Raw genomic sequence first — 12,388 nt, forward strand, 5'->3', positions numbered from 1 at the left:
CACAGCTAAATCCCATGAAAAAGGTTCCTGGAATGCAGTAAGCAATAAATACTTGTTGATTTGACTTGACTGTCCTCTGGAAAGATGTCAAATTGTCACCTCCGTTTAGAAGAGTGCTAACATATTGTATTGACTGTGAAATAATTATAATGAAATGAAAGGCATCCTAGGAGCATCGGTTTAAAGTTAAAAATGTTAAAAGATATAATATAGAGCAAATTTCTATCATGAGAAAGGCCCCAGGATAAAGCCTGGAATTTAAGAATACCTCAAAGTATCAAGCAAATTTAAGTATAAATTGATGTTTTGGGGACCTTCTGGTGATAAAGAATTTGGTCAGTTTCAAACCCAGTTCTTATGATTCCAAATTCAATGATCTTCCCACTATCCTAGGCTATCTTTACTAAGAAATGGTCCTCAACAGCTCCAAACAGGTTTTATTTCTTCATTTTTTGTACAATATTTTATTTCACATGATATTTTATTTCTTACTTATTTTTTGGAACCAAAACTGGAACAGAATGCTAGGATTAGGGGTCAGGAAGTCTGGATTTTGATGAAATGCAGTGAGAACCAGTTACAAAATGGAGAGAGTTTGGTTTGGGAATTGAGAGAACCAGTCACATACTAGCTCATGAACACTGACTCCAACTTGTACTGCCACATATAACATCCTCCATCTTCTTGCTTTCCTGCAAATCATCCAACGGAAACTAGATTGTATGAGTCACCTACTATCTCATACATGTTGATGGATACAATAAGTTAGCACCTCTCCATTCTGGGAAAGAAAGACCCTGAAATCTACTTGACCCTCTCCTAACTCAACTGAAACTCACTCTTTCCCCTTCCCAACTTGGAAATCTCCTAATCTTTCCTCTGATAGAAATCAAATTACCTAATTTTGTATCCTGGCTTGTATCTTGTTAATTTCATTTTCTTATGAATTGGTCTTATTGGATTAGCTGCTTTTGATACATAAAAATTGGTCTCATTTTGTATCCAAGGTCTTTGGACTGACTAGGGAGTCTACCGACCCTGTCTTTTTCAAATCTAGTTTCAGACACTTTCTAGCTGTGTCACCCTGGACAAGTCATTAACTTCTGTTTGCCTCAGCTTTTTTTATCTGTCAGACAGTAACATAGGCTTCACAGGAACTAGGTTACAAAGATCAAAAGAAGTATAGTATGAAAGAGATAAGAAAGAAGCTTTCCAATATGCCCAAAGGGTGAAACTATTCAGACATGACCAATATGTTTTGACTATACTTATCGGTAGCAAGGAAGGGTTTTTATTTGGGAGGGGGAAGAAACTGGAAGAGGTAGAGATAGGGTACAAAAAAAATAAGAAAAAAAAGAAAATAGCATAAAAAGACATTTAAAAATACACAAAAGGAAACTGAGAAAGGGACCTAGACAAAGAAGGAAATATTGGCACCACTGTGTTAAATTTAATATATACTTTGATAGAAAATGATTGTTATGTAAAGTGCTTATGATTTTCCTATAAAATCCTCTTTTCCGGCTATTTATACAGGGTGTCCCAAAAGTTTTAATGTACTTTTAAGCTATTAAAGCTAACAAGTTTTTGGTATGCCCTATATATGGAAGTGTTTGTGTTTGTGGATGTTTTTCAAGTTGATAAAAGTGGGGCGGGGGGAATTTTGAAATAAATAAATTGTAAAATCCAGTCATATCATAAGGCCCTGTGTAAATGCAAGTGGGTAGCTAGGTGGTGCAGTGGATAGAAGGCCAGACCTGGAGTCCGGAAGACTTGAATTCAAATTCAGCCTCAGACACTTACTAGCTGTGTGACCCTGGATGAGTCACCTATCCTTGTTTGCCTCAGTTTTCTCATATGTAAAATGAACTAGAGAAGGAAAGGGCAAACCACTTCAGTATGCTTGCCAAGAAAATCCCAAATAAGGTCACAAAGACATGACTAAATAACAACAAAAACAAATTATTATTTTTAATCATTCTTTCCTGGAAGAGTATTGCCTTCAGGCAGGAGAGCTCCACTCAAGTACCTCTGAACATGTTTTCCTTGGACAAAAATCAAGACAGTCCTGCCCTCAAAGAGTTTAAGCTCAGCTAAAATAAACAGGCAAATATTTAATTAAATGCAAGAGAATTTTAACAGGATGGAAGCCCCAGGTAAGGGCATTGTGCAAGGATAGCAGTTGGGCAGAGAATCTAAGATGTAGAGGGGAAAAGAGAACCTTTTGGACCTGCTGATGGCATCAGGGAATGCACTCTGCAGAGGGAGAGGAGGGAGAGGAAATGCCAAGCTCTTCATATATGATACTGAGCCAGTTTGGCCATGAGTGAAAGAGAAAACCCATGAACAGGGAATGAAGATGAGATCTCTCCGAGCAGCAGGATGCAGCCAGACTGCACATGGCTGCTCATTTTCATAATCTCATTTGCTTCCTCCATGAGCTGCTGTCATAACATTTGTGCTACAAAAGATAACATTTTCAAGAGAATAAAATTCAACTGTACAGCCCACCCAAGATGTTTTCCCATTAGCCCAGCAGGTGAGCTCATCTGCATTCTAGGAAGGTGGATTTAATAGCTAGACTCAGAAGGGATGAGGAAGCACTTAAGTCAATTCAAAACACGTGTATTAAGCACCTACTATATGCAAGGCACAGTGTCAGGACAAAAAGAAAAACAATGTCCTTGCCCTCAAAGGGACATTTACCTTCTATGCAGGCATGGAACAACATAATACACAAAAAAATATAAGAGGAGGGCCAGAATCCATCTTCAGACTTTGTTCTACTTAGACCTCGAATGGCCCAGAGGAGAGAGAGAGAGTTTGAAAATAAAGGAAGAGATCCTTCCAGAGAGTGGAGTCAAGTAAAGTAATTGGTCAGTGGAGAGAGCCTGGCACCTTGGACCAGGAGATGAAGTTGGGTTGAGACCCAGAGGTATAGAACAAAGGGGATTCCTGCTGATTTCAGGGTGAGGGTTCTGGCTATTGTAAGGACACAAGATTTGTAGGAGGGGCAGACTACCCTACCAACAAGTTGTAAGGCCAAATATAGGGAGGCTGCTGTGTTCTGTCCTAATATGTCAATTGTAAGGCTGCAGAGCCTCCAAGGAAATACTAAGATATAGAAGAAAGAGGGGCCCAAGCCAGGCTGGTGCCAAACACAGGTTTATTATGATTTGTTAGGTTAATTGGGTTGTTTGGGGGACTTTACTAATGAGACCTAGTCCTTGGCAGCCAGAGGACGGAATGGCATGATGGGTCCCTGCACCAACCTTAGACTAGGTAGGTATTATATAGAAACAGAAAAGATATAGTGCCAGGGATGGCCCAGTGTCACCTGCCAGTGTTCCCATGGGAGAGTTGGAGCTTCTTTTGCTGCTTACTCAAGGTACTTTACATACTGTGAGACCTGAAGTCATGTTCCTAGGCTCTGGCCTACCTCCAGACAACTATCTCAAAAACAAATATCATTGCAGGACCTTCCACCAAGTTTCAACTGAGCTGGAAGCTGGAGGATGGAGGTGACAGTGACTTTGACATGGCCCCATGGCCTCAAATAGATGCTGGAGCGTGAGATCATTGGAGAGAGTCCAACTGAAAACGTGCCCCTTCAAAGGCACGAGGACTGACTGAAGGTCAGTGCACTGTGGTCGTTTGTAAATGACCATTTATTCATCTTTGAAAGAAAGAAATGGTAGATAAATTATTAATCAAAAAACAGTTTGGGGGCTATTGCATAATATGACTGTTACACTCTACGGAAATGAGGATTTGGAGATTCTCAACTTAAGCTGTTCATTCTTGAAAAGTAACATGACATCAGGGAGATGATGACATGATATGCAAGTGAATTGGATTTGAGTGAGGAGGGTTGTGCAAAGTCACCAGCCTCACTTTCTCCTCCAGAGCCATCTGGGTCCAATGGCCAGATATAGATCAGAATGACTGGAGATGGACCCAACTTAAGTTAGAGATCATGGGTTACTACTCATGATGAAGGCCCTGATTTGAGGCATGAGAAACCATATCAGGATGGAGTGGAGGTGGGGGAGAGAGATACAGAGATCAGAGAGAAGTTTTAGAAACCTTCAGGAGTGTGATGGGACTACTGAGACAGAAGAAGATCAGTGTTCCCTGATGCTTGAAAGGAGCAGAGCAGGGGATGCTCAGAGGAAAGGAATAGCAGCTTAGAATGAGGCCCCCAGGAAAGGATGACTGAGAACAGATGAGTTCTGTTGTTGCCGGAAATCTCAGTGGAGGAGAGCTTTGGAACTGCTTGGAGAAAAGAGAAGCCTGCTGGGACAAGGCTGGCTGGGATGAGCTAGATTGCTCTGTCACACTGTCTACAATTTAAGAGCTGAATGAGGTCGAACAGGACCTCCAACGGATCTGGGAGGACAGACAATGTCATAGCTGCTGGGAGCTCACAGAAGAAAGCAGAATCCAGGTCTGAGGAGTTTTGCAGTTCTCTGGCTTGGGGAAATTATTTGTGATTGAAATAACTTAATATTGCTTCTGAGCTTTGCCAAAGCACAGACATGGAAAGCTGCAGACCCCAGATGCAGGGCTGCTTTTTCACTGAGTGTAAGGTTGCTGTTTATTGAAAGAACCTAACACTACTTCTAAGGCCTAAGAGTAGCCACTTTGTCCAGCAGGACAGTGGGAAGACAAAGGAGGAACAGGTTAGACATGATTCAGATGATTCCCCAAAGAGATCCCAGATGTCCAGGCCTGTAATAAATAGAGGCGTGATTTGCTGAAGGCACATGAGTTTTTCTCTTCATGGACCTCACTGTAATTTCTGTGTGTATGCAGTAACACTATGTGTACAGGTGGGAGTGTGTGGACCAGGCTTGTGGGTAGATTGAACTATTTGGGAACCATTGCCAAGACTGATGTTAAGTGGAATTTTATTCCCATGGAAATAGAATCCAAAGCACCAGCACCTTAGGAATACAGCCCAGACCTCCCAGATGAGAACACTCCATGCACCACCCCAGGTTGACTCCTACTTTGCCATTCATAGGCTTATCAAGCTGCCTATAGAGCTGAGAGGTTAGCTTTCCAAGGGTTATAAGAGCTAATCAGAGGCAGGACTTGAAATCAGGTCTTTCTGGTTCCATGGCTGGCTCTAATCAGGCTACATTAATACATCAATCAACAATAATAGTCAATTCATTGATGTAGACTCAGTATGAACAGACTACAATGTTACTGATAATAACTGGTGTACAGGATGGGGCATGAATATATCACCTGGGAAATACTTGGTCATAAAAGGAAATGATCATCAATGGGCAACCCAAGGGCTACACTGGTATTCATGGAATGATCCAAGACCTTGAACAATCCCTCCAGCACACTGAGCAAGTCTTTTGTGGGGAATTTATGGAAGGGCTGCTAAGTGTCTATGGCAGCGAGGTCACACAGCAGATAGAGTGAGTGTTGATGTCAGGAAGTCCTGAGTTCAAATCTTGTCATTGGTATTTATTAGCTGTGTGACCTTGGCCCAAACACAGTTTCCTCATCTGTAAAATGGGAGTGATAATAGCACCATTCTCACAGGACCACTGTGAGAATCAAACAAGATGGTTCAGCAAATCTAAAAAAGCTATATCAATGCTATTGTTAAGAGCTCTGGAGGATGAGAAAACATGTGGATAGGTTATGGTTTGAAACGATGAAGGGAACATTCACATCCTCATGGATTTGGAGATGGAAAAGCATTCAGCAGCCACCTAGTCCCACCCCCTTATTTCATAGATAAGGAGATTGAGACAAAGAGAAAATTGAGTTACTCCATGAATTTACCATTCGTTGAAAACACTGAAAGAAACGATGTATATACTTCACAGGTTTGTTGTGATAAAAATGTGTTAGAACCCATAAAATACTACACACTGTACTGTCCCCTTGTACCTGACCCTTGTCAGACTGCATCTGTTGTGTATAGTTCTGGGTGTTGCATTTTAGATAACGATTATTAATTACTATTATTATGAAAAATAATTCTGGGCATCCAGGATAGAGCTCTGGGCCTAAAGTTGGGAAGACCAGAGCTCAAATCTGGCCTCAGACACTTACTAGCTGGGTGACCTTGGGCAAGCCATTTAACCCTGCTTGCCTCAGTTTCCTCATCTATAAAATGAGCTGGGGAAGGAAGTGGCAAACCACTTTAAGAAAACCCTAAAAAGGGTCACAGAGAGTCAGACATGACTGAAAACAACTGAACAACGCCAACCATGACTGCATAGTAATAGTGTTACTCGGCATCAAGGAATCTTAGACCTAGAGCTGTAAGGGACACTGCAGGTCATCCGGTCCAGCACCTTCACTATACAGGTCATAGGATCACAGGTTCAGAGAGGCTAAAAGGGACCCAAGAACCCCTCTACACTACCACCCTCATTTTACAGATAAGAGTAATGATGGAAATAATAATCTTGTTCGAGGCCATACAGACAGTGAGAGGCAGTTTGGATTCACATGTGGTCTCTTTGACTTGAAACATACGGTTCTTTCCCTCCCACCAGGGGTGCTTGGGGTGGTGGGAGCGGAGAGATGATGAGAAAATTTGGAACTCAAAATCTTACAGAAATGAATATTGAAAACTAAAAATAAATAAATAAATTTTTAAAAAGAAAGTTCTTTGTGATGATCCCTCCGTGAATCCTTTGATCAGCCAGCGCTTCAGGTGTTCGGGGAGGGTATCATTAAGATACCAGAGGTAGGAAATGATATTAAATGCCCCCCAAGGCATCAGCACATTAAGAAGTATCATAAGAAGAACTTAGAACTCCGATCAATGAGGTGAGATCATGAGTAAGAAGACTGAACATGAAACACCGCTCACCTCCTGTCAGAGAGGTGCTGAACTTCACATACAGAGAACAACATATTTTCGTGCATGGCCAAATTGAGGGGGGGATTTGTTTTGCTGGCCTACAGACATATGTTTATGATGCAAGTTTAATTATTAGTTTTCTTGTTTAATTGGAGGATTGGCATTTGGAGGGGAGAGATTATTAATGCATGTGAAAATAAATTTATTTTAAAAGCCCGATAATCTTCATCTCAGGAGTGCAGAGTAAGCTCATTTAGAGAGCCTGCAATATGCTACATGGACACAAGACAGCGTAAGCATATTAGCCAGGAAATATGTGATCTATTCATTGAATGACAAGCTGGACTCTCTCTGACTTCTTGGTGCCTGAGCCCAGAAAGTAAAGGGTAAACCAGAGAAACGTCATTGTTGTTGGTGTGTGTGTGTGTGTGTGTGTGTGTGTGTGTGTGTTGATTTGAAGAAGAGTTTGGTCCATTCTGGGATTTCGTCGTCCATCCCATGACAGGGCATGACTTCCATTTTGTGATCAATTTCCATCATTTTTAAAAGACAGTGTTTAAAAGTGAGGGGCAGCTATTTGGGCTGTATTAGAGTCATCTCCTGTGGACTCCTGGGTCCTAGCAGGTCCTTGGGAGGCTGGAAGAGGGGGTGAGCAGTCCACTGGGGCTGGTGGACACATGCCATCCCTGGGCTCTCTTAGCAGCAAACTCTTGCCCTCTGCTGGTTATTCTGAGAGCTGCACATTTATAATTATAATTATAAAATCATCAGGTCCTGCTTCTTACAGATAAAAGGGAACCCACTATAATGTCTCTGCCAAGTGGCCTTCTGAAGGTAACCCCTTCCAATTTCGGACAGTCCTAATCGTTAGGAAGTTTTTGTTTCTTTCTACTATTTTCTTTAATTAATAACTATTTATTTTGTCTTTTTACACCCCCTTCCCTTTCCACTGAAAACAAAACAGGTCAAAACAAAACCGCTTGAAACAAATACGCATAGTCAAGTAAAACAAATTCCTCCATTGGCCACATCCAAAACTGTATTTTCAATTCTGTATCTGGAGTGTTAAGAAGCTTCCCTTGACCTCAAGTCTATGCCAGCCTCTAAATACTGCTCCTGATTCTTCCCTCTGGGGCCAGAGAGACCAAACCAAACCCTTCCTCTATATGATAATCCTTCAAACACTTGAGCTCCATGATCATGGCTCCCCTTAAACTTCTCTTCTCCAGGTTAAATATGCCCAATTCCTCTGATGGAATGTATGGCATGGCATATGGCATGGATTTTTATTATGCTGGTAACTCTCCTTTGGGCACTTTCCAGATTATTAATGTCCTTCTTCAAGTATGACCCCCAGAACTGCAGTTGAGGTCCAGTCATGGTAGAGTACAGTGGAATTATTGCCTCCTCATCACCCAGTGGGTAGATGACCCATTACGCTGCAGTCTCAAACTCATTGCCTCCTCTAATGGTGCAGTGGAAAGAAAGAGCCCTGGGTCTAGAAGTTTGAGGGACTAGGTTCAAACACTGCCGAGGATACTTACTTGAACAAGTCACTTAATCTCATTGATCATCATAGATGTGTGGCATGATGGAAAGATGGACAGATTTGGAGTCCAAAGACCTGAGTTTGAATCCCGGTTCTGACACTGACTAGGAGAATGACCCTAAACAAACCACTTAACTGCTCTGACCCTTAGTTTCCTCATATGTAAAATAAAATGGCAGGGCAAGATGCTCTTTCAGATCCCTTGCAGCTCTAACCCCGGTATCCCATCTTCCTCCAGACATACCTGAGGCAATGATGGCGAGAGAGAGGTAGGCAATGGCCTCTTTGGTGTATGTGTCCCCCTGTTTATTCTTCAGGATTGTCACAGCCCTTGAGTGGCAGTGGGTTTGCAATAGCTTCCGGTCCTCTTCCCTGAAGATCTCCATGATTAGCTGCAGGCAGGAGGTATCCCCAATCTGGATAACTTTCTTTATCAGCTGAATGAAGTGGGGAAGCAAAGGGAGAGTTATCTTCACAGGAACAGATTGGGGATCCTGATATACAATCTTCTATAGCTCCCTATTACTTACTGCAGAAAATCTCATTCATCAACCAAGGCCCTCTAGACTCTGGTCTCCTCCCACCAAACCCAACCTCCACATTACGCAGGATGCCAGCTGGTGATTGATGGGATGGGAGATCGTGATGGTTATGTTAGATATCTCATTCAAACAAAACCTTTAAGCAAAGGCTAAATGAACATTTCAGGAGGGCATATGATCAATACAGAAATTTTTGTCCATATCTGGGTCAGCCAAGATGGATCAAAGAACCATAGCTCTAGATCACTTTCCCATTTTACAGATGGGAAAATTGAGACCCAGAGAGGCTAAGTGACTTGTCCAAAGTAACATGGATAGGATACATGGATGGATGGACAGGATGGACAGAAACATAGAACTAGAGCCAGAGGGAATCTTAGAAGTCATCTAGTCTCCCATTTTACAGAGAAGGAAACCGAGGCCTCAGGAAGTTAAAGGCCTTGCCTCAAGATACCTAGTGTACTAAGTAGCAGGGACAGGATGTGAATCCAAGTCTTCTGACTTCACAACAAGTGGCTTTTCTCTTCCAACTCTGAATTTCCAACATTGATTCAGTTAGGTGGCTAGCTGAATCGTTGGCCATATCAGGCTGAAGATGATGGATTCTATTGGACCTCAGAATTGGCAAAAGACACTCACTAGCTGTGGAGCCCTGGACAAGTTAACTTAACCTCAGCTTGTCTCAATTTCCTCATCTGTAAAATGGGAATAATGACAATACAACTGTAGGGATGAAATGAGATAATGCTTGTAAAGCACTTAGCCCATAACAGGAGCTGAATAAATCTTTCCTTCCTTCCTTGTTACTCAGTTTCCTCTCTATCCCATCCCTTTACATGAACCCAACTAGAACTATGGAAATTATTTTTCAAAAATGAAAACTTAGAGAACAAACATTGACCAAGAAATCTCAGTTTACAAAATGGTTTTGTTTTAAGATTCCTGAACAGTCAGTTCATGCAGAGTGACTAAACTCACTAACATTTGATTTACAGGCTTTTCAGGAATTGAATTCTAATCTTAACTCTGTTAGAAGTCTAACGGATGAATCATAGGACCCCCTTGAACCTCAGGTTTTCTATTTTATATGTTGGGAGGTAAGGGGTGAGGTTCCCAGTAGGACTAGACTTTTCCAAGGCATGGCCAATTCTGAGTCTAATTGCATGGTCCTAAAACCTCCCATTGTCTTTGTATAGAGGCACATCTGGACACAACTCCTGGTCCTAACATCAGCCTCAAGCTCCAGGCTGGAAGCCTCTGGGGCAGGGAATCCCTGTCTTCTGATAGATGTTCAAATGGATTCCCTTCTTTTCACCCACACAGGACCATGTCTTTCTATCTTTAGAGATTCAGGAAGTCGGAAATTTTTGGTGGCATCAGGAGATTTAGATAATGATATTAATAAGAATTATTGATGGCAACAATGACACCCTACTGCTCCTACTTGTAACAATACCTAATGTATCCCTTTAAGGTTTGGGAACACTTCAATACACTAATTATCTAATTTTATCCTCACAAACATCCATTTAACAGTTGAGAAAAATGAGGCAGAGAGAAGTTCTGTGACTTGCTTAGGGTCTCACAGCTAATAAGTGTCTGAGGCTGGATTTGAACTCAGGTCTTCCTGACTCCACGTACAGCACTCTGTTCAGTGCGCCTCCTTGAGGCCAAGACTAAATTAGTGGCAGGAACAGTTATTGATTTGATTTAGCCTACAAGCCAGGTTTCCTGAATCGCATTCCAGGTACTTTATGCCACATCGTTCTGCTATCCTAAAGTTGGGCTTTCTGGGACAAGGGGAATAACCCGTAAGTCAGAAAGTGGGTCTGGAAATATGGGTTTCATAGCCCATACTGAGCGATTCTCCAAGCATGGTCCATGAACACCAAGACTCAGGTCAATACCATTTTTAAAATAATACTAAGACATTTGCCTATTAAAATGCTCCTCTCTTTTCCAGTTACATATATGTATGAAGCAGGATTTTCTTCATACACCTTAACCAAAACAACATATCACAACAGATAAGATGCAGAAGCAGATAGGACAATCCAGCTGTTTTTTATAAAGACAGATGTCAAAGAGATTTACAACAAGATGCAAAACAATTATCTTCTTTTGCACTCTATTTTTTTGAGGGAAAGTATAGCTATTTTTCATAAAAGTATGTTATTTATGTTAACATGTTTATCACTGTTATTTGAAATAAATTAGTAAATATTTTATAATTATGAATTTTAATTTCAAATACAGTAAATATTCATAGAATGTTTATGATCAAAAGCTCTTTTGGGTCCTCAATAATTTTTAATAACATAAAGGGGTCCTGATTTGCAAAAATATGTTAAACAAGAACACTTCTCACTAATTTTTTTGTTTTAGAAAATAGTTATTTTCCACAAAATATATTATTCATGCTAACGTGTTTATGATTGTTATTTTAAATCATTTAGCAAATGAATTTTTTAAAAAACTATCAATTTTACTAGGATAAATGTTGATGGATATTACCGATATAAATAAAGATCTTTGGGATCTTCAATAACTTTTAAGAGTGTTAGGATTCTGAGGTCAACGAATTTGAGAATTGCTGATCTAGTAGGAAGACTCTCAAAGCAATGGAAAACAGGAATTGGTGCCATCTTTGTAGAAGGGATATGGCATTATACTGTGCATAAAACTACTCTAGTATCTGCCAAGAGAATCCCAAATGGGGTCGTAAAGATTGGAACATGACTGAAAAACAATTGAACACAATTGAACCATTTGTGCCCTGGGAGACTTTTCTCCTGTATCTGTTCAGTTCTGGGCACCACAGTGTAAGAAGGACGTTGAAATTTGGGAGAGGATCCAGAGGAGGGAAATTGGGATAGTGAAAGGCTCAGTAGTCCATGGTACATGAAGATCATTTAGTTTGGGGAGGTTTAGACTGAAAAAAAGGCTCAAGGGAGGTGGGGTGCCTGGGAGCTGTCTTAAAGCATCTGAATGAGTAGAAGGGTAGAAGGGATTAGCCTGGTTCTGCTTGGCCCCAGAGGATAGAGCCAGGATCTACAGGCAGAAGCTGGCAAAGATGCCAGTTTAAGTTAGAGCCTCCCAAAAGCAGAAAGGGTGGCATGGAGGAGGCAGGTGGGTTCACCCTTTCGGGAGGTCTTAAGTCAAAGCCGGGTACAGTATGTCTGTAGATATTGGAGGGTAGATTCTAGGTCAGGGATGGGTTGAACTAGATGGATTCTGAGGCCCTTCCAATGCTGAGATTTTGAGAGGTCAGTTCTGCCAGGCCTGCGTGGGCTCCCTAGATACAATATAAGTCCCTTGAGAGCAGGGACTTGTCTCTCCTTTATCTCTGTGTCTCTGACCCTTAACAGAGTGAGTATGAGCAGTCAGCGCTAAAAACATTGTTGATCCACGAACTGAATGCGAATTTACATATTTGTTCAAAAACAATCAACT

General features: G+C 41.3%; 1 protein-coding gene across 2 annotated transcripts in view; it reads right to left on the reverse strand.

Moving 5' to 3' along the window:
- The window catches only part of TTC34 (tetratricopeptide repeat domain 34), a 68,101-nt gene that overhangs the window by 41,314 nt on the left and 14,399 nt on the right, over nucleotides 1-12,388 (reverse strand). For both annotated transcript variants that reach the window (XM_072608620.1, XM_072608619.1), the window contains exon 5: nucleotides 8,638-8,830. In XM_072608620.1, the coding sequence (XP_072464721.1) occupies nucleotides 8,638-8,830 (193 nt within the window). The remainder of the gene's footprint in view (nucleotides 1-8,637; nucleotides 8,831-12,388) is intronic.

Source organism: Notamacropus eugenii, chromosome 5 (assembly GCF_028372415.1).
Source record: "Notamacropus eugenii isolate mMacEug1 chromosome 5, mMacEug1.pri_v2, whole genome shotgun sequence".
Taxonomy (NCBI): domain Eukaryota; kingdom Metazoa; phylum Chordata; class Mammalia; order Diprotodontia; family Macropodidae; genus Notamacropus; species Notamacropus eugenii.